The sequence below is a fragment of the Solanum stenotomum genome, chromosome 8, assembly GCF_019186545.1.
Source record: "Solanum stenotomum isolate F172 chromosome 8, ASM1918654v1, whole genome shotgun sequence".
Taxonomy (NCBI): domain Eukaryota; kingdom Viridiplantae; phylum Streptophyta; class Magnoliopsida; order Solanales; family Solanaceae; genus Solanum; species Solanum stenotomum.
In genome coordinates this window covers 31,119,576-31,143,737 of record NC_064289.1, presented here as the reverse complement: position 1 = coordinate 31,143,737, position 24,162 = coordinate 31,119,576, and the positions used below count along the sequence as shown (strand labels likewise).

General features: G+C 34.3%; 2 protein-coding genes across 2 annotated transcripts in view; both read right to left on the bottom strand.

Moving 5' to 3' along the window:
- Positions 1-24,162, bottom strand: part of LOC125872914 (actin-related protein 5) — a 1,108,764-nt gene that overhangs the window by 734,197 nt on the left and 350,405 nt on the right. The window lies entirely within an intron of this gene.
- LOC125872922 (PHD finger protein ALFIN-LIKE 2-like) lies at positions 10,771-23,442 on the bottom strand. Its single transcript, XM_049553723.1, has 4 exons — positions 23,275-23,442; positions 22,947-23,202; positions 11,356-11,476; positions 10,771-11,282 (listed from the first exon to the last, which is right to left on the bottom strand). Exons 1-4 carry the CDS (start codon positions 23,372-23,374, stop codon positions 11,022-11,024), a joined length of 738 nt encoding a protein of 245 aa, XP_049409680.1. The 5' UTR covers positions 23,375-23,442; the 3' UTR covers positions 10,771-11,021.

Below are 24,162 nucleotides of genomic sequence, written 5' to 3'. Positions count from 1 at the left end.
AGCGAGCTACAAGCTCCAAATCTGGCGTTAACAACCAAAAACCCACCTGAAATCAGAGTAACCAGACCTCAAAACCAGCCATGAATCCCATCTCCGGCGAAGCTCCAAAACTTTGACGAACTAGAAACTCCGGTGGAACAACAGATCTGGCCGAAAATACTTGCTTCGGTGAACAATAATCAGAAGTTTCAAGCACCGAATCGGTAACTTCTATCTCTTTTATTCCTTGGTCTCTTTTATAAAGTATGGTTTATATTTACACTGTATGAATGTAGTTTGAATTCATAATTTCGTTAAGTTTATTTTGGGCCACTGTGTTTAGCTATTGTTGATTAATTTGTTTATTTGTGGCTATTATTAAAGCTATGATTAGTTAATACTAGTTTATTGTCTCTTAATTCACGAAAAAGGGTTAAAATTGCTTCTGAATTATATGAAATAGATCATTTATATCCTTCGTTATATTTTGGGATCAAAAATTCCCCTGCTGTTATCCTAAGAGACCACAAATACCCTCAAGAGTTAACACCCCAAATTTTTGTTGACGTGGCAAGCCACGTGGGACTAATCCTTCCATCTAAGCGTTGTCAACTAGGATTCACTACAAAAGAACTAGACCTTTAGCGGCAACAACCGTCGCCACAAAAGCTCAGAAAATCGTCACTAAAAGTTTTCAACATTAAATTCTAATTTTGTGTTTTTTTCTTCATTGTTTTTTAAAAACCAAATATGATATCGATTAAGTAGGAGTTTGGAGACACTATATGTTTTATCTTTATGTCATATGTAAATGTATAAAATGTACAATGATGCATTATATATATATATAGTAGGAGATTTGAATCGAGAAGTAATTTTGATTATTTTTCGTAATAATAGTGAATGTTTTTAATATGGATATTGCAAGTTATTTATTTTAGAAAATTAGGTCGCAATCGAAAATTAATTATCATATTTTTTTGTTGAAAAAATAGGTTTAACTAGCGAATGGTTGTTGGAGCTTTAATCGCCACTAAAAATCACTCATAACCTTTAGTGGCAATATTTTGGGATTTTGTGGCGACTTTGTCGCCACTAAAAATCAAGTTCTTTTGTAGTGAATCTTAGTTGGTAATGCGTAGGTGGACGGATTAGTCACATGTGGCTTGCCACGTCACAAAAAAATTGGGGTGTCAACTCTTGAGGGTATTTGTGGTCTCCTGGGATAACTGTGGGGGTATTTTTTATCTCAAAATGTAATAGAGGGTATAAGTGGTCTATTTCGCATAGTTCAGGAATAATTTTGACCCTTTTCCGTAATTCATATAAAGTGACATAGGGGTAATTTGTAATTATTAACTAAGGAATGTGGATACTGGTAATTTTCTTTTACGTTGTTGAATAATTTTTATGGTTATTATCGTGTCTTTGCCTTCTTTTTTATTATTATTATTTTATTGTTGCCGCTTTATGCTTTATAAGATTAATTTTATTATTATGTTGTTTGAATAAGTACACTGAGTATATGTTTAGTTATTTATTTGATAAATATGTTCCATTTTAATTTGTTATAAGTTTGCTATTTGTTAAGTTGTTGCTTCTGATATAATACACACTGTAATTGGTTTTATTAGCATATACTATAGTTGTTGCTTACTTATTATTTTATTGTCACGTTCTGTTGATTCCTTTTGTGTTTGATCTGTTTAATGCATTTTATTTTTTTTAGTTCTTTGTTTCCTATATAACATTGGTGGATGAAAAAATTATCGTCGATTTCCAATGCCTCTCATGCTAATAAGATGAGTTTTTATTTTTAAGTTATTATTTGAATTATTCATTTTTATTCATATTTATTTAGTACTAACACTTTTACTATCTGTCTTTACAGGTACACAAAGTTGTTTCCCATTTGAAGTTAATTGAATGGAGTTCGAATTATGTCTTTTATTAATTTTTGTGTATATTATCGATGTTAGGCAAACCTTAAGCCGTTTTTGATATTATTGTTTTGTTTAATTACTTGTGTATATCACATGTTTGTTTTATTTGTATGTTATTTTATTTCCTCAACTTGAAAAAATGAATTCAGTCGGGACCCACAATTGTGGATTTCGAAGGATGCCTAACACCTTCCATTCGGAATAACTTGAACCCCTTACCTAGAATCTATTGGTTTCGTAGACATTCTTTTAGTTAGTTAATTAATTGGTTTCCTAGTTTTTCCTAAAATTAGGTGGCAATTTCTTTAAAATTCTTATTTTCTTAAAAAAACAATTAAAATTGAATCAATTGTTTATTTTTTGAGTCATTACAACATTTCGCCCTATTTGAATAAAGTGAGGATGTAAACAGTAAACACATCCCTTCACACTTCAAGATTAAATTGTTGTGTGATAAATTTCTCCACCGTGTAGCCTCCATAAAATACAAATATTTCTTATGTTGATCTCAAGGCGAAGACGTTAAACACATCCCTTCACACCTCAAGATCAAATTCTTGTGTCATATTTCTCCATTGTGTAGCCTCCGCAAAATACAAATATTATTTATATTAATCTCAAAGCGAAGACGTTAAACACATCTCTTCACACCTCAAGACCAAATTTTTATGTTGTGACAAAATATAAAGAATTACTTCCATTGATCTACAAAGAAATGCACACAAAAAAACAAGAAGGAACAAAGCACTATTTACATACCTTGCATAAAGATGTCCGCACGCCAAAGGATCTGCAAAAAAAATAAATATGTGAAACTTTGTTGACAATGAAAAAAATAAAAGGACAAACATCCACTTATAGATGCTCAAGGGCGGTAAATATAGAGTCATATTCCTAAACTAACTATAATCATTTTTTTAGCTAAGATATTAAAACAAGATTTGGATTTGGCGAAAAAAATATTTTAGTTTCTTTTTTTTTTCCAATTGGCAAGAAATAGAGGAAGGTGATTAATTTGCCATGTGATATTGATATATCACTTTCCACCCAAAATATGATCTCCATTATATGTTGGAGTGGTCATTAATTAATTATATCAATGGCACACTTCAAATACAATTATCGTATAGTCAATAAGTCCAGTCTTCAAAAAAATAAAATATTTCGACAAGACTTGAAGTGGGGCATTTGAAATCATTTAAAATTTATTAAATATTTATAAAATAATTCAGATTTATATTAAGTTCATGAATATATTACTCTAAATAAATTATGGATTAATATAATTGGGTTAATTATTTAAGTCTAATAAATATGGATTTAATTAAAGTTTAAAATAATTGATTTGGACTACAATAGATGAGTCCAGTTTGCTAAGCCCAATTTCATCTCATCCTAGAGGCCCATTTTGGGGCCACATGGCAAATGGCGTAGCATACCAAGTCAAAGAAGAAGCCAATAGAATCATGACATGTGTCAAAATGACAAGCCCGCTCCATAAAGTCATATGTCATGTCACTTAAATCTTATTGGTCAAAGAGAATCCTGGTCAAATCACAATTCCTATATTCTCAAACTATAAATAAGGGTCCTCATAATTCAGAAAAGAGACAGAAAATTCTAAACAAGAAGCTAGTGAAAGCTCGTGAGACAAACACCACAGATTTTTCTATAAGTTACAAGTTTAAGAATTCAAGTTCAAGAACAATCAAGATCAAGACCATCGAATTCAAGAACAAGCTTGAAGACCTTAAATTCAAGTAAAAGTCAATATCAAGATAAAGTTCAATTTCAAGTTCATCGAAGATTCAAGAATAAGCTTCAAAGCCCTTGAATCCAAGATCAAGTTTAAGACAAAGTTCAAGATCAATATCAAGAGCCCTTGAATCTATATCTGAAAAGATGAATTCAGAAGAATCATAGAGATTATGTAACGACCTGTTCCCATCATTATGGAAAAGCTAATAAAGAAAGAATTTGGACTAGAAAACTTTTGAGTAGTGACTTGAAAAATTTGTAGCCTAGTCCAGATTCGGACAAAATATGAGTCAGGTAAGATCTAGGGAAATATGGTAATGAATTGGGGATCTAATTTTGATTTTGATCACATGAGTGGATAACTAAGACGTTAAGGAGCACATACGACTTTACCAAATCGAATTCAGTCGAGTAAAACTCCCGAAACTGATCTTGGCGTGAAAGGGTAATTTTTGAACGTCAAGGGTTGAAGGTGTGTTGTGAAATGGGGGCTTGGAACTCGAATTTCGAGGTTCTGGCTCCATGCAGGCCGCTGTAGCGGGACAGTCGTGACTAAAACGAAAAAAACCCTAAAAACGTTATTTTCTGCAAAACTTCGTTCTTAAGAGCTAAGGAACGACCTAGGGCGATTTCTTGACAGTTTTCCATGTCTTTTGGCAGTAAAGGTAAGGATTTTACTCCCTTAATCCATTTTTCGATCCGTAGAACTTAGATTCTTGGATAAGTATTATTGGGGACGGGTTTTGACCTGAAACTAATGGTGGGAAAAGCCCTAATTGAACATTAGGATCTTGGGATTGGCAATGGATAAATTGATTATTATCCGGATAAATTAAACCTTGTTTATTGATCCTTACATTAATTATTTATTTTTAGACCAAGAACAAGTGGAAAGAATCCGAAAAGGGAAGGTTCAAGTGCCTTAGGAGGATTCAAGCTTGGTATCGAGGTAGGTGATGGTTTGATTTCATATTTTGTATAATATATGTCGGTAATTGCTTTATTGTAATGCATGCATGTATGTGAATGAGGCACCGTAGATCAAACCTAGTGAAATGAGTATGAATGAACAATTGCATGCCATGAACCTAATACTTGATTGTATGATTATGAGTTATGTTCATTATGGGTGTGATTGTGATTGTGGTTGTATTGATTGGATCGGGTGTCACGTTCCGACACATATATTGGATCGGGTGTCACATTCTGATACATATATTGGATCAGGTGTCACGTTCCGACACATATATTAGATCGGGTGTCACATACCGACACACTAACAGTTTGGGTGTGGGTTCCATGAGAGGACCATTGTACTGTTATATCTACTTGTTATTGAGAATATGGAATTGTACAATGTTCCTGAATGATAACTGATTTGTATATTATGTATATGTGTGTTTACTGTGTTGTGATTGCTTGTATATGTTCGCTTACTGGAATAGCCGCGTGATCCTACCAATACACTGTGGTGTGTTCTGATACTGCACTTGCTCGTTCTTTTTTGAGTACATGGCATCTTTAGGCGGCTACTGACATACCTCAGTTATGTGATCACTAATCGAGACCGGATTCAAGGGTGAGCCAGTTCTTTCAAGCTGCCATGGGTCCTCTATTGTTTAGTCCATTCCTTTCGGACTCAGACTTTCTAATTAGATTTATTCATATGTTTAGTCTTGGGGTTGTTCCCCTTATTTCTTAGATTTGTTGGTTAGTAGTTTTGGTACAATGACTTTCAGGTTCTAGGGGTGGAACTTCCGCAAATGTTTTAATAGTTGTTTTGTTAAACTTTCGAAGTTTATGGGAACTCCATATTTTCTAAGACATTTAAACATGCTTCCGTATCTTGAAATGCTATTTTTTCGTTAAGTTATTTGGTCGGGTTGTAGTAATGGTTCTCCCACCGGAGGGTTAGTGTGGGTGTCAATCACGACGGTCTGGGTCGTGACAGATTGTTATACTCGTACTTTAAATCAAGAAATACGATTGTCGTGATACTTTCCTTTCTTGATTATTGTTCTCTCGATGCGAATTTTATTATCTACAAATAAATGATGTTCTTATTGTTGGTTGTCATATTTGATTTCTCAGTTGTTGTGTCCAAATATCAAAGAGTACAGTTATTTGACTTACCATTTTTTTTCATTGATAAACTAAAAATTAAACCTAAAAAATATATTCAATTTGTGAAATCATATATATAATAACATGTTTACCTTACCCCCAACAAAGATATTGTCCATATCATTGTAAGCAATTTTTAATTTGTTCAACAAGGCATGTCAATAACAACGTTGTGATATTAGGTATATAGGGGTGGTATACGAATATGAAAAGTTATTGAGCAAAGCAATAATATAATGAAAGATGAAAGATAAAAATAATTAATGTAATAACTAAAGAAATTCATAATGTTATAACTAAAGAATGTAAAAAGGTGTGAATAATATTTGCAATAATTAATAATAGCTAGGGATGTTCGCGGGTTGGTTTGGATCGGTTATTGGTCAAAATTAAAATCAAACCAACTTAATCGGTTTTAAAATTGTTCAACCAAACCAAACCAAATATAATACTCCATCCGTTTAAAAAAGAATGACCTCCTTTCCTTTTTAGTCTATTTAAAAAAGAATGACATATTTTTTTTGTAACATTTTAATGTCAGCTTTCCACGTGACATGTTTAAGGCTACAAGATTAAATGACAATTTTGTACATTTGACATAACTTTAATTTAGGACCACATTATTCAAAAGTCTTCTTTATTTTCTTAAACTCCGTGTCAAGTCAAACTAGACAATTCTTTATGAAATGGAGGGAGTATATATTTATCGGTTTAGTTGTTATTGGTTTCGATTCGGTTAGATTTGGTTATTAACCATAGACAAAAATAAAGAAATAATTCATTCAAAACGTGAAAAAAATGACAACAATCCATCTGAAACGAAAAATAGTTAGAATGACTGATATTACATAACTTTCGATCATTGAATTTACTATGAATAAAACTTCAAAATTCATTATTCTTTCCTAGAAGGAAGAGGCAGTGATATTTTCAATTTCACAAAGAATTGTCAGTTACTCATATAAATAAAACCAATAAGATAAATGTTATCAGTTTGGGCATTTTTACTTTCATAAGTAAATTATAAATAAATTTTGATGAAAACATATATAAGATCTTTAAAATTATTTATAAAAAATATATTATGTTTGTATGATATTAAAATATATGTATATAATTTGTCGGTTTAGTTATTTCTTCGGTTTTTTTTCGAACAAAATCATAACCAACTCAAATACTATCGATTTTTAAAAATATAAAACCAAACCAAACAAACCCAAATAAAATCGATTTATTTAATTGGTTTGGTTCAATTTTTCAGTTTCGAACGGTTTTTATCCAAAACGTGTAAACCCCTAGTAATAACTAAGAGAGTTTATAATGACATAACTAAAGAATTAAAGTGCCATAGCTGAATTTCTTATTAATTCTGCATTTACCTAAATAAATAGGAATTAATTTTATTGTTTAGTTAGATAGTTGATTAGATTTTAATTTAGTGTAGAGGAAAAATGGTAATCCAACTTTGCACTTTAAAGCTTCCCGTGCATTGCACGTTTATTTCATATTACTTAATATAAATTTTATTTTGCAAATGATAAATTTTAAATGATTCACATATTTTCTTATTTGCTATGAGTTTTTTTAAGGAAATCAGAACATCTAAAAATAATACTCCCTCTGTCCCAATTTATGTGACTTACTTTCCTTTATAGTCAGTCCCAAAAAGAATGACACATTTCTATATTAAGTAATAATTTAACTATAAAATATTATTTTACCCATAATGAAATGATTTACAGCCACACAAATTTCTATCATTTATTTTGAACCACAAAATTTTAAAGTCTTAATTTCTTTCTTAAACTCTGTACCGAGTCAAACTACCTCACATAAAATGGAACGGAGAGAGTATATTTTGAAGTTAGAAGATCGTGTTAACATGATGATACTTTCATGACATATATAATATTTTAATTTAAGTATAAATACATACCCAAATATATATATATATATATATATATAAAGATTTGTATATAACAACTATATTTATCTTATAAAAATTAGTAATTAAATACAAAATAAAAATTAAACTAATACATCCTTCAATCCGGTGTCATTATAAATTATATGATTTTTTTCGACTAAAATACATAAATATTAGAAAAAAAAGTAAATAAGTAAAACGAAAGAGAAATGTTTATATAGTAGTAACTATTTTGAAACAAACTTCCTGACAATCTCAATCACATAAATATCATTGTAAACAAAGTCATTCGTATGTCTTGAGTATCAACAAAACAATCCGTGACAATTCTCCGAGCCATGTGAAGTTCAATATTTAAAAAAAAAGATATTTAGAAGCATATATGCGCATCACATGAGAAATTGTTAACAAAAACAAATGAATTTAGACTACTTCATGGTTGCTTCGTATATTGGAACATTACATATTATTGTATATATTAAGCAAAAAAAAAAATCATGATTATATCATAAAAAAATATTTTTCTCATGTACTCGAGGTTCTGGAATATAGAATGATTTACTTCATAAGAATAGTGGTACCTCAAACTCCACTGACCTTCATACTCACTCAACAATAATGAATCAGACGAATTTTTTAAAGTGTAAGAAGAAAAGTAGAAGATTAGAAATTTTTTGTGGTTGAAAATTGAGAGGAAATCCCTCTATTTATAGCAAATAAAGGATAATATGAACAAGTGCTTATTGTACCTTATTTGAAAAGTCACGATCCTTCGAAAAAGCAACAATCCTTTGGAAAAGTCACAACTTATTGAAAAAGTCTTAACTCTTTGAAAAAGTCACAAATCATCAATAAAGTCACAACTTATCGGGAAAGTCATAACCTTTTGAAAAAGTCACTACTCATTAGAAAAGTCGCAACCCTTTAGAAAAGTCACAACTCAACAGAAAAGTTACAACCCTTCGAAAAAGCCACAACTCATCAGAAAAGTTACAACCCTTCGAAAAAGTCACAACTCATTAGAAAAGTTACAACCTTTCAAGAGAACATTTATTATTTAAATAGATATAGGTGGGTTTCTTAAGTAGGAATATTATAGTAATTTAACATTCAAGTTAGGGAGTTCATGTTTTTAAGATAGTATGGAATAAATATAGATATAGATTAGCACAAATTCTATTTCACATTTTTTAGAAAAGGTGCCATGAGAAAATTTCACTTTTTTTTTAAAAAAAATATTTCATTTCAAAAAGAGCGTTTGACTATAAAAATTTCAAATAAAACCTAAAATTGTATTTGAAATTAAAAAAAAAATCCAAAATCTTGTTTTTACTTTTAAATTAATTTTTTTTCCAAGAACAAGCTAAACTTATTATTTTCATAAAATAACTTCATTTAAATTATATTTCATGTTCAAATAGTATTTTATATTTTTTAAAAAATAAATTTAAAAATTCTTAAATATTAACTGCAAAAACTATGCCAATTTCAACTTTGAAAATTTCAAAAAAGGGATTTTTAAAATTATTTTCATGACCAAACGCTTGAATTAAAAATCATAAAAGTTTAAATTGATTTTTTTTTAGTGATAGTAATTCAAACATTAAAAACTTTAATGCTATTAAAAAAAAGGATATAGCACAAATGACATTATGATTGGAATAATAAAGAAGCTTATGGAGGTGAAAGGTCATGAAAATAATCGTGATAAATAGTGAAGATTATCTTCATAATGGAGGGAAGTAATAAAAAAAACTAGCGGGTGTTTATTATATGTGTATAGTGGAAATCTAAAATAAATATATTTATAACAAAATTGAAGTTGTCTTTGAATTTTTGTGAATAAATTGAAGTGAAAAGGGTGAAATCAACTTTTTGGTATTTTTCAAATTATGGCATTGAACTTTAAATTGAATTTCAGAATTTTTTAAACATTTTATCACAAAATGTGTTTTCTCAAGTTTAACTCTGAACAAAAGAAAAAAAATTAAAAGTCTTTTATGTTCAAATTCCTAATTAAAACTCAAAAACTTATTATACTAAAGTCTTTGATAAAATATAATAAATATATAGATATTTAAATAATTAAGATGGTGTAGATAAGTATTACTTTATAACTAGTATATTTATTAATTTAAATATTTAAAATAAAATCACCATTATTTTGTAACCTTTTACCCCAATAACATTCTCCGTTATCATAATCATAATATCATTTCTGCTATATCATTTTTTATACCATTAAATTTTTGTAATGTTTAAATTATCATGAAAAATAAAGGTGAATCTCAACTTTTATCATTTTAAAATTATATTAGTAGCACGTTGATTCTAAGAAAGGAACGTAGCACTTTTTCTCAAAAATATAGAAGAGAGTAGTACTAATAAATTCGAAACGGCGAAAAAGGAAATAAGAAAATTGGAAAGAAAAATTATTTGTGAGACCTACTGTGGCACTTGTAAAGCATAGGTGTGCCTCACACACCTTTTGTTGGTTGTGCCTCACCCATAGTAAAACTTTTCATGCAGTTTCATGTTTGGTCTCCATTGATATGCTTTATATAATTTAAAGTGTAAACTTTTCATTCGGTCTCATATTTGTCCATTGAATTATATGGATATCCATATTATCCATTGAATAACTCTTTTTTATCCATTTAAAATATTAATCTAATCGGATATTTTATCCATTTTTGCTCAACAAATATTCAACTTGACCCGTTCATTTGTCACTCCTAATTCAAAGGTATTAAAGACAAGCCATAGCAAAGTGTTTGATGCTCCCTCATAGCAACAACCACCGCAGTTTTCTTTATCACAGGCTATTTAACGCAGAAATTCAGGACAAGCTTTCAAAAAGCAATACTAATTCAGAGTGCTATATCAGGGAAAACAGTTTTAACCTGTACTCTTATCTCATCATAACAAATTTAGATCAAATAATACGATCATACGAATGTACTAGCTGAAGATCTAATCAAAACGAATCCAAAAAAAAAAAAATGAAAAGAAGAAAGAAAGCAGCAGTTTTCAATTGAGGAGTTATACGAAAAGGAACTGAACATGCCAACAGTTACAAGGAACTTGATTTTATCCCTCCTGATATAAAGCTACATCTGTAAACTAGCAACAAACAGAAATAACTTTTGAGAAAAGAAACAAAAGTATAAGTTAAAGACAGAGTAAGGGGCTGCAGAATGGGAGTTGTGCAGGTCAGGGGGTTCATCTGCAGATTTAAGAAATCTTCAGTTTATGCTAAACATGAACTCAACTCTTCCTAAAGCTATAACTCAACCCATATGTTTTGCCCTTTTATTGCTGCATGAAGGACATCTGTATTCCTTGATACTTTGAGCCTTTGCAGGAGTTATTTTCACACACTTGCCATGAAACCACTTTTCACATATATCACATCCAATCCAGAACTCGTCCTCATTGCCATTTGTTCCACAACTTCCACATAGAGTTTCTTCATGCTCATCTTCATTCCCTTCATCCTCTTCATCACTCTCCTCGTGTAGCCTTTGATTAGCTTTCATTGGTTTTTCTCTCTGCAAGTAAGCACGTAAACAAAGTTTTATACAAAAAGGGTGACCCACAAATATCAATGATTTAATCAAGTACCTTTGCATTGTTCTTTGATTTCTTTCCACTATCAACACTAGGTTTGTCCTTTAAAGGCTTCCTCCCAGTCACGGCTTCAAAGACAGTTGGTAGATCATTTATCAGGGTAAACACACGACTCCTGTTTAGCAAAAGAACACCAGCAAAATAAATGACAGAAGATATGGTTAGGCATAATAAGTTTGATTAATGAAAACAAAAGTAAATGGTTTGCACAATAAAATTGTCAAAACTGCTTAGAATGCAAACTACTACAGCGCCGTTTGTTTTCATTGTGATTAAGATGATTGAATTTGAATACATATCTAATTGTTAAGATATTATACCTAGATTTAAACGCCAAATATATAAAAATATTTGTTTTCTCAGCATCCGAATATGTATTTTATCTTTTTAAAAACTAAATAGACATAGAATTTCGAAAAAAAATACTAATTAAAAGCTAGAGGCTACTGCAGCTAATAGTGATGGTCATTGGCAATAACGGTAGTGAAGTGATGGTTGGCGGTGGTAGGTAGGTGGAGGTGCTCCGTTGTAGTGGTCTTATAGTGGTAGCTCATTACAGACAATAGTGGTTGGCTGTGCAGGAAACTGGTGGTGGTAGTAGTTGATAGCGGAGGTGGTTGGTAGTGGTAGCTGGTAGTGTAAGTGGTTGGTGGTGGCAGCTGGTAGTGTAAGTGATTGGTGGTGGAAGTGGTTAGATAGTGGTGAATAATGGCTAGTGATGGTGGCAGCTACTGATGGAGGTGGTTTGTGTTGGTGGTTAGCAGTTGGGTTGGCATTAGAGTGGCTAGCAGAAATGATGGTTGTAGGTGGCAGTTGAACGCTTGCGGTTGGTAGTAGAGGTGGTTAATAATTGCAGCTGGCGGATGTGTGGTGGTGATTAGGTGCTGTTGGTCAGTGGTGATAATTGTGTGGTTGTAAGGGGAGGACAAAAATATCACATATTCTGAAATCTTTAAGTGAATAACAGTCTTAAAGATATTAAGACTCCCTACAGATTTAAATGATTCAAACCTATTAAAAACAATTAAGTAGTTGTAAAGAGAAAAAAATGCACTTAATGGGCTAACATTTGAAGATTCAGACCCGCATTAAGTGCAAACAAACGGAACCTTAGTCTAAGTACGCTCACTAAGATAGACAACAACCAAAATAGCTTTACCACAACAAAGGAAACATTTTATCAAAATATACTAAAGAATTGTCCACCAAAGCAGTACTTCTAAACAGTTTTTGAATGCCGAACACAAAAAACTATAAAAAAAAAAACCAAGCTTCTAGTTCTAGGAGACCAAGAGATGCTAGCAAAATTTCAGGAGCCAACTCAATGGTTCCAACACAGCCAGTAGGTTAAAGAGATGAAGAGAAAGGAATAGCAAGGTGAGTCAGTTTCTTCTCACCAGCCAAGATGAACACCACATTCCTTGGAGCCATTTCCACACTGGGGTACTGGTGTCATACTAGTAGTCTAGTAAAGTACTGCCAGTACCATGAATTGAAGTACATCCGAAAGATATTTTTTTGTAAACTAACTAGGTCAGCGTAAAACGAAAACTACTAAAAAGCTACAAAGTACAATTCAATTTATCATAGGTTGCCACACGGTGGACACTAAAGGAGATCCGAGCATGCAAGTTGTAAAATACGAAGAAATAAAAAAGGAAAGAAATGGAAATAAAAACAAATTGGATTTCTGCAAGCTGGAGATGAGATACTCCGTGCAAGTCCAAATCAGATAAAACATGTAGCTTACCATTGTGACCCATTAAATAGCACATTGAAAAAATATGTTCGAGCTAAAACAATATCTTTCTTATAATTCCCTAGGGTGACTTGTGATTTAGGTCAGGTCACAAGTTCGAGCCCTACACCAATCGAACCAAGTTTGTCTAATGTTTAAGTGGAGAAGAGTGTGTGTGGAGGAATTTCTTCCTTATAATCTAACGCAATGAAGTTAGCATGATAAGCCAATTTGCCCACATGGACTAACACATCATTTATTACTCCAACTGTTTGGTTGTGGTCATGTCTGCCAATTGCCAAACAACACGGGGTTGATCTAACATTGCCCAACCTAACCTTCAGAATATGGGAAGTGGCATTAGAGTTATACTAGTAGCAAGATCACACAATCCATGTCCGGAAACCTTTCCTCCTACAGAGCATGATATAGTAAGACCATCGGGATCTTTCAATTTTGGAAGCAATTTATACTGAACGGTGGAACTGCATTCTTCGGATAGTTTAATTGCTCCATACTCATATAGCCTCCTCTTCTTGATCAATTTTTATTTTTTTGAAATTGGTAAGGTTGAATTCTTCAGCATTAAGGGTATGCTGGCTATAATTACAGATTTCCTATCAAATCTATATAATCTGATTTCCTCTTCTTGATCAAATTGTCTAACAAAATATTGCATACACCAACATTTGCTCCAAAGTATCAACAAGTGGAACATTGATGTGCAGTTGCTTTAATTCAGTGAACTTCTTCAATCTGCTCCCATCTTCTTTCCTCTCTAATCTTTGTGGAAATGGACGTGGTGCTCTTGGTTGTTCTCTTGAGATGTCCTCATTGGTCTTCTTTTGTTGATCTGGTGCTGCTCCTCCCTCTCAATTTCTTATGGTTGCTCTCATGGAGATTATCACTTTCTTTTTCTAGATAATGGTATCGTTTTATATATAAACCCCCCAAAAAGGAAGGAAAGAAAACAAGATAAAGAAAACCTTCCTATCTGTATTGCTTCATACATGTTGTCTAAAACATCAAAGATATCTTCAGCCTCCACTAAACATTCTTGTTTACACCAAAAACAATAAAGGACTAAGCAGTTCATCTTTAATTTCTGAAGGTATCATTGCTTGTCCACAAAACTTCAATGATTTCTCTCTTTCCAGACAGTCGACCAAATACATGCTTGGACAATCCTCCATCTTTCCTTCCGATTGGTTAAGCTGTCATCTCTGCTCCAACTGTTACGTAGATCCCTTGTGCTTCCTGGCATTACCCACCTATTCCCCTCAGGTTGATGAAGATTTTCCATATAATGATCTGTCCATTTACAATATAAAAGGATATGGTTGTCTCTGCCTGTTCTTCACATAAATAACATCTGGGGCGTAATTGGTACCCCCACCCCCCTCCTTTTCAAATTATCCTGTGTCAATACTACTTCTTTGGCCACAAGCCATGTTACTTTGTAGAGGATGACTCTCCAAATTAACTTCCGTGGCAAGCATCCCACCTAATTGTGGACAGCTTGAGTTCACTGTGTAGATTTCACAGAAAACTTTCCTAGCATATTCCTTTGCCATTCCATACAATCCTTGTCTCGAGAAGTGAGAAGTGAGAAGTGCCTTTGAATTGGGATAAGGCATTGTAAAATTCAGCTATTCTTCCCATTTCAGTCATTTAGAAATTTTCTGAAACTGAAGTTCCAGCCTTGTTCTGTCCATACAAAAGCCGTTGTTGCTACTTGTTGACATAAATTGTAAATGTCTGGATATAGTCGCTTCAATGAGACTTGGTTTGGCCAATTGTCTACCCAGAAAGACGTCTGGAGACAATCACACAGTTACTTGCTTTTGAAACTTTGGTGTTCTTGTTGCTGAGCTTTCTGCATAGATTGGGGCAACTCCATAATTTTCTTAAATATATCTTCCAAAGTGGAAGATGAGGATGGAGCAGCTGGTTGGGAGAATAGCTCGTATGCATTCTAATGTAGTCGAAACTCTAGGAGTGCATAGCCATATTAGGCAACCTTGAGCATGTGGTATAGAGAATTCAAGAGTTAGTGGTTGGATTGGTTGCACATTTATATTAGATCAAGAGGCTTTTGTTACTCTTGTTGCTGTTGTTTTTGAAATCCTTGATTCTATGCCCTTTTTCCAAGATCCCTTCCCCCTAGACGTGGTACCCACATATTTGCATGCATATGAAGCTAAGGCAACTTTCATGGTGATCCCATCGGGGCCAGGGTGGACCCACTTTGAGTAGGGTGGGTGCTCAAGCAACTAGGGGATGGGCAATGAAGAAAGCCAATTGCAATGAACCCCAACAACTTTTTTAAACAAGTCATCAGTACAAGAGTTGGGACAATGCAAAATTGAGGGGAATGACAAATAATTTGCAACTTCCCAACCTCAGTCTTCAACCAGTCAGAGGTCATTTGGTTTCTGGGATAAAAGATGACAATTACAAGATAAAATGTGAGACTATTTCATCCCCTTTTTGGTTGAATTTTTTATTCTGGAATTAGCAATCCCGCGATTGGTTAAAACCACAATTGTGGTATTATTTTTATAATACCTTCAATATGGGATAACAGTCAATCTTGAGATAAAAGACCAAAATGAACAATTCTCCAAGGCTCTTTACCCAAAGTCCTTTAAAAGCCCAAGGTTAAGAGATTGAAACTAAACATTTATCCCAACATATCTAGTGCAAAACTAAACACATGTTTTACAGTATACCCCCATATATCTCAGTTTAGTACAATGAATCAAACATTTCCCAATAAGAGTATATTCGCTAAATAATCATGTCATTATATAAAACTCATATTATAATCCTGTGCTTGTAATCTCGGTTTAACTTATTCACCAACCAAATGACCACTTAGTGAAATAGTTCCTCTCCATCCAAAGAGAGAGGAGGGGGAGGGGGGGGGGGGGGAGGAGCGCAACTGATGCTCTTGCCCTCACCTTTCATGAGAGAATAGAGAACTTCATATTGTTATTTCTTTCTTTTTCCCTTTTCATTTCCCCCCTTTTTTTGACAGGTACACTACCTATACTATCTTTAAATAAATGTCAAATCATCTGTACCTCCACTTAATAAATCCCATAACACAAAATCTGATGAAAAAGATTAGAACTACTGCACGAGTACAATGTGCCATAAAGCATTTTACCATTTCTGGATCAACACCCAAGCCTTCTCCCAATGAGATCAAGTGTTATTTGTAGACACATGAATTAAAAGACTACGCAGTTCCTTCTCAATCAAATTGACGAAACATAAGCACCCTGAATAGAAACAAAAGATACACTAATGCATTTCTTACCTAAAAGAAACAAAACACGTTCCTATGTTTTACCATAACAAACAACTACCTATACACTGCTACACAATTTTGGACAGCCAAAAAAGTGCTGATTGACTATAAAACTTAACAATGGCCTATTCGAATGGGTCCTATGCTTAACATTACAACACATTAGCAGGAGATGATAAGCATCCTTCCATCCTCTTTCTCAACAACTTCCCATCCTAAGACTGACAAAAGTCCAAAAGCAAGGGGGTTCTCTGTGTGTTTGTGTGTGTGTGAGAGAGAGAGAGAGAGAGAGAGACTGCTCTGATTTGACTGCAGATTATACTTCTACAATATTAACGAGAGTTTCAGATAAGTTGCAAGGCTATGGAGCCTGTATTTTGCAAGAAAAATGTAACATCACATATTCTAATCACGTACAACCATTTATGATTAATTGGGCTGAGCAGCTTCTGCAGATTTTTCAGTTTGTTTTCCCGGTTGTATTTTAACCCACGCGTGTGGACCTCAACCAATCCACCAAACAGCATGTCCAGTCTATGTTGCTCATACTATTCAAAAATGCCAATGAGTGCATGTCGGATCCTTCAAAAATGTTGTACTTTTTGAGGAACCGACACGGGAACGGCAATGTTTTTGGAGAGCCTTGAGTAACATAGATGTAGTTCTCGGTCCTTTTTATACAGTTCCTGACAAGATCTTTTGTGGCACTTCACTCCAGCCCTGAAGTATTCTGTGAACCCAATCTGTTTAATGTGGACCCACAAGTGAACGACTGGCTACAGTGAGAAGTTTGGTATATGATGCATAATAACATGACTAGCACTTGAGAAATGTGTTGATACTTGGACGCGGTGCCAGGGAATAAATCAACTGAAACGTTCATTTAAAGGAAAGCTTATCACTGGAAGAAGCTGGGCAAGTAGAAAAAGAGGAATCTAAGGTCTTGCAACTGAATGAACATGATGATACAGCAAATTGCGTCGAAGAAGATGTTATTCCATTGAAAATTGATTACCAGTTGAGGAGGTTATTCAAGACACCAACACTTCAGAATAGATTCAACAACACCTCATCAAATTAAGCGCAGAATCTAGAGTAGATCTTAAAGGGTGCGATGAGAAGGCCAAAGAATTATTTATGAAGATAGACAACAATTGGATAAATAAGGGGGATCAAGCCATTGTAAAAAAGAAGGGGATGAATAAACTAAAAGGGTTAGAGCTTGATGCCAAATTCTGTAGTTATGGCTCAAGAAGTAGGGGGGATACCTGGCAATAAAAGATCAATAAAGTTGGAAAGAGTGCCTTGGAATGTTAGGGGACTATGCTGTGGCAGAAAGAGGAGGCTAATCAGAAACATTCTACATACATGGAAAGCTGATGTAGTGCTAACGGGGATATTACAAAGACACTGAAGGAAGTTTGGGGGAACAATTGGGTTAGCTATGCCCAATTGGAAACTAGTGGGACTAGGGGTGACATTATTATAATGTGGGACAAAAGGCAATGGGAAATTCATTATAATGTGAACTACTTTACTAGGGTTCTAGTTAAAGAAGTGGTATTGACACATGAGAATTTGAATCAGAGAGGCATTCATCTATGCTCTAGAGGGTTTTATGTGGGGAACAGGTGGAGACAATCAACCATCTTTTTATACATTGTATGTGGGCAGACCAGTTGTGGAATATACTCATTTATCTGAGGAGCCAGGGAACATAAAATGATTGCTAAGCTGCTGGAACAAGGATGGAAATGCAGCCAAAAAGGAAGGAAGATGGAAGATTGTTCCTGCATGCATTTCGTGGATAGTGTGGAAAGAAAGGAATAGGAGATGTTATGAAGACAAGCAGAGCAACTTGCAGGAGTTAAAAATGAATTGTTTAGCTCTGTTTTATTTTTGGTGTAAACAAAAATTAACAGCTCAAACAGAAGTTAATTTTGACGTTTTAGACTATTTATAGGAATAACAGATAGATGTTCCAAGTTGTAAGTAGTAATACTTTTGAAGGGGGACTACATAATTTGATGTAGTATACCTGTGGATATATAGATTAAATGTTACCACTCTCAAAATAAAATATATATATATATTCTTATTCTCTTCTTTTTAGTATTTTTATCTTGATTTTAATACTTTTTAATTAAAATTAATACAAGCACTTGTTTTTAAGAGTGTAATCATGCATTTTATCCTACTAAGCAAAACAAATGTCATATAAGGTCGGTCAACCTTCAAAGGGTCTAAAATACAAGTAGAACAGTTTCAGATGTCGGGATTAAACTCCATGAAGTTGAGGGCCGGGATGACAAATTTGTGCAAGTACAAGTGTCTATTAAGCTATTCGGCCTAACAAGAGAGTTCGAATGCTAGTTCAACAAAAAAAATTGATCTGCCTCAATAGATGGCATATGTAGTATTGGACGTCAAATGACCAAGGCTTCGTTACACTTTTTAGAGAAACATTTTAAGACCCCAATGTATAATGTTCCCTCTTTTCTAATAAATGAATATTCTATTCAATTTTAAGCACCAAATTAGTGGCGTTAACCAAAGGTTAGTACTGTTACTCCTCTTTTAACTAGGAAGCCAATGACGTTCATGAAATAATCAATATCATCTATATTGGTTTTTGTATACCAAGACACCAAAAATTTAGACATCTAAATTTTCACTATGTATAGGTCCATATTTTTGAGAAGGAGATATTTTTTTTTTTTTGAGAAGGAGTGTAGGTCCATATTTTCCATCAAAGAGTCTATATTTACACTCCTCCACCCAAAATCTTCATTGAATCAATACAAGGGGCATGATCAACAAACATTTCACAAACTTCTCTAGCTTCTCCCGTGCTAGCATTCCCAAATACATTTTGCTGTAAAAAGGGTTGTTGTATCACTCCAAGTACCGCACATGAAACATTTGTTACACAAGTTGACTTCCTTTTCTACAGATTTCTTAAGGGAAACATGTGTCACAAGTTGTTATCAAAGCATAACAGCTCACTTTTGGGGGGCTTTACTTGTCCAAATTAGTGTTCTATGTCCCTGTAAATAATTTAAGATATTATAGCATGATAAAACTAAGAACTTGACATCCTCCTCATTGCTTAACAATTTAATTTCAAATCTAATCAGGGAACTACCAAAGCAGGCTCATTGAATAAACTGGAAAAAAAATGACTTGCTAGCCATAGTATATCCTCGACACAAACTACATTCACAAATGATCTATCAGAAATATAAGAAAATTAATCATTGCACTGAGATATCTCATTCATACTTCGGCAAATATCCCACATTTGGCATACGGCTTTCTGCACCGTCTCAAACTTAAGTGAGCAAAATTTCATGGTCCAGCAAGTGCTAATTTGTTCCTCGAAGTTTTCTAGCTTTCTGAAAAACTGAATAATATTTTTAACCTCCCAATCTTGAAAATTCCTTGTCAACCTTTTATCCCAACCATCTCCACTTGTATACACAGCTATTGAAGCATCCTTATTAACTGCAAGGTTGTAAAGGTCTTGAAATGTATCTTCCACAGGAAGCTTCTTTCCAGAAATCCGATCAGAAACTTATTTTTTACCATCGGTCACCTTCAACTTCAACAAGTTGTGGTACTCATCCAAAGAAACTGCTGATATGCTTCCTTATGCCCGCCTATGTAAAGATATGACAGAAGAGTACACCATCAATCACCCATATCATATTTTTCCTTTACAAACTTGTACCATAGATCCATCTGTTGCTCAGGACTTGATCATTTAGCCATAAACAACAAACTTTTATTCCAGATACTCAAGTTCTTTATCCCTAGCCTTTCATTTTCTTTGTCAATCACTGTACACCACTTCCCTAGATATATCTTCCTATTCACTATGTAACCTGTCCATAGGAAATCTTTCTAATCTTATTCAATTGTTTCTCCTAGCATGTCTGATAAAAAAAGTACTGATATAATATGTATGAGATATAGCACAGAAAAAAGAAAATATATATCTTGATTATTTCCAAGCTATTGGGTGTCTAACTAATATAAGCATTATTCTATACAATATTTCCAACACTCCCCCTCAAGTTAGTGCAAGCTAACCATTTGACTTCATGGACTTTCTGACAATGTCTCCTGAAAGTATTTTATCTGACAGAGTGATCGCCAATTGCTGTGTTTTAAATTCTCTTTTTTTTTAAAGAAATGAGTTTAGCTCTCTCATGAACACTAAATTCAATGCAACATGAAGAGCAACTTGATTATGACACACAAGTTATATCTGGCTTATTTGTCTGAACTTCAATTCTTTGAGCAACTGTTTGACCCCAAACTAGTCCGCAAGTTGCCACAACCATTGCTCGGCATTTTGCTTCTACACTAGACCGAGCAACCATTTCTATTTCCTAGATCTCCAAGACACTAAGTTACCTCCAACAAGAATACAATATCCAGAAGTGGATCTATCAGAAAGTGATCCTGCTTAATCCGCCTCGGTGTAAATAACAATATGCTCTATAACAATATGCTCATGGCCTTGATCCTCAAAGAGTAATCCTTTCAGTAGGGCTGATTTAATGTATCAAAGAATTTGGACAATCACATCCCAATAGCTGTCATACGGGGACACTATAAAATAAATTGACTTACAACCTCACTGGACAGACAATGTAAGGATGAGTCATTTTGAGGTATAACAACTTACGAGCCAACCTCTTGTACCTTCTAGGATCACTAAAGGTCTCCCCTTAACCTAACAAGAGTTTAGTATATGTATCCGTTGGAGTACCAGTGAGCCTACAATCTGTCATTTTTGCCTCCTCAAGAATGACTAGAGCATACGTATGCTTCCTAATTGAGATTGACCTCGATGCCTATTAAGTACTTCATCTGCCTAGATCATTGCCCCTGATAACTATATCATAAACATAAACTGCCAAATAAATACACAGATTTGGAGAAGCATGTTGATAGAACACATATTGATCAGCCTCAACGCGAGTCATACCAAACTCTTGAACAACTGTGCTGAACTTACCAAACCATACTTGAGGAGACTATTTCAGACCATATAGCAATGAATACAATAGGCATACAAATTACAATATAACAAGACTCCCTTTAGCAACAAAACCAGATGGTTTCTCCATAAATACTTCATCCTCAAGATCGTCGTGATGAATATTCTTAATGTCCAACTAGTAAAAGAAGTTTATGGTAAAAAGGAACCATGAATCAAAAAGAGGCGTACATATGCAACTTTAGCAACAGGAGAGAACTTATCACTTTAACCAAGCCCGAATATTTGAGAATAACCTTAAGCCGGCCAATTTTTTATTACCCAAGCCTACTTTAACTGCATAAAAACCACCAACAACCTATAGTAATTTTATCTAGAGGCAAGGAAAAATCCTCAAGTACCACTAGAGTGTAAAGTAGACATCACCTTCAATCATAGCTTGTTATCATTGCCATCCTCGATAAGAGAGGGCTTAGACTGTAGACTTAGGGATACTAACAAAAGATAATGATGAGACGAAAGCATATTAGTGTAAGGATAAATGATGATAACTGAACCCAACATAATTGGACCTAGGATCAAAAGTAGATCAAGTACCTTTTGGAAAAGCAATTGGAGAACTAAGAGGAGATAAGTTCGCAACAGGTGAAGAACTAGATGCAGGGCATGAATCATCTAGATCTGATGTGGAGAGCTTGCAACGATGTTAAGTCAAAAGAGGTGGAGGTGTGCTGGAGGAGTTGGTACAGAAGATAAAGTACAAGGTGCTCAAAGGTGGTGGCACTTGATGAAGAAGTGATACTAATAGGATTCCAGGAAGGTGGTATGGGTGACACAGTTGTGGGAACAAGAGAAGACACAATTGCATTCTTCTAGTCTCCTCATATTTGATCAACCCTCCACACTTATCTTTCCCCCATTCTAAAATTTGTTCTCACCAAAAGTGTAGAAAAAATTCCAAAAATTTGATGTACTCATCATAAAAACCTGTGAAGTTTTCTAGATGACGTGATGTTATTCGTGTCCCTAAATCCAAGTCTGAGGAAAAATGTTCCCTTCCAAAACCATTGCCCCCTCCCCCCTGTATAACACTAGTATTTGATTCTCTCGATGAAACTCTCCCTTCTCTCTATGTGTTCAGTCCAATCAGAATTACTCAGGTAATATTCTTCCAAGTCAAATGATTAAATGCTACCCTTCTCAATTTTAATTGCAAAAGTTGGTTAATTTAATCTAAGTTTCTTGTTTTCATATACTAGGCTAAATTTATTCTGTAAACTTAATCCACTTTCCTCAAACACTAATTAGAAATGTTATGTTCCGCAGGCTGTGAAGAAAAACTTGGATGACTCATTCTATTTTCAGTGGTATGTAAAAGAAAAGGCATATGCTTTACAAGAAGTAACAGCAAAATCCTAGACAAATTTTCTGTGTCTACACTGAACAGCAAAGAATTGAATCAGAAAAAGAAAAAAAGTGCGGTTCTGTTTCAAGTTTCAATGTGTTTGATAGAAAGATCATACCTTTCGTTTCTGTTTAGGCGAGCACCAAAGTAGAAAGCGACAGAGAGCAGCCACGAATCTGTGTGCATAGCAACTAAAGACAACCAGTCTCTCCGCTCCATCCCATCCCTGGCAAAATTGATACCTAACACCGGCTCCGGTAACTCCGGCGGAACTTCCTCGGCCGGAACAGCAACTTCCCAAGAGTCATTTGGATGCCCATACAAACACAAATTGTCTCTCTCTGGATCGCACTGTGAGTAAAATTCCTCCACATCTGAGAGTCGCAGCGAATCAATTAAACAATGACATAGTAGAAGTAAAAAGGAATCTAGAAAGAGCAAAGTACCGCTAGTGAGGGCACGGAGGACGGCGGCGTGACGGGCTGAGAAGTCTTTGAAGATCTCCTCAACGGTGCGAGGGCTGTGGGAGGAAGAGTTGGTAGCCATGCGTCAGTCAATTACAAGTCACACCTATTTCTGGGTGTGCGACAAGTAACTATACTGCAGACTCGGTGAAGAAATTCGGATGCCACCCGGCTTTCTATAGTCATTTCATTTTTTAAGTGTAGAAGCGTTTTTTATTTTTCCAACTACCAATTAGAACACAACTTAGGTGTGTTTGGCAGGAAGGAAAACATTTTCTCAAAATGCTTTTTAATTTTCTTCTATTTCGTTGACTTGAATATTTTGTAAATCAGCTTATTTTTATTTTTTACCCTATTCCNCCCCCAAAAAAAAAAAACTAAAAATTTGTTTTAAAAAAAATTCAAATCCCAATTTGAAAAAGTCAGGTGTGATCGGGTCCCAGCTCAAAAGTAAAGGTCGAATTCCGATTTGAAAGTCAGGTTCTGAGTCAGGTGTGGTCGGGTCTCGATTCAAAAGTAAAGGTCGAATTCCGATTTGTAAGTCAAATCTTGGGTTGGAAGTTGAGTCGGGTCCCGCATTGAGTGTCGGGTGTCAAGTCTTAGGGGTTAGATTTTGGATTGATCATCGAATTTGTGTCCCGGTTTGAGTATAGAGGTCGGGGTTGGGTCCCAAATTGAATATCGGGCCTCAGATCGAAATTAGAGTCAGGTCCCAAGTCGGGTGCCGATGTTGGTGTCGGGAAGTCGAATATCAGGGTTGGGTCCTTATTTGGATGTCATGTCTCAAACGGGAGTTGGGGTCAGATCTTAGGTCACGTCTCAAGGCTGGATTCTAGATCAACCATTGGGATCTTGACTCGATTTGTGTGT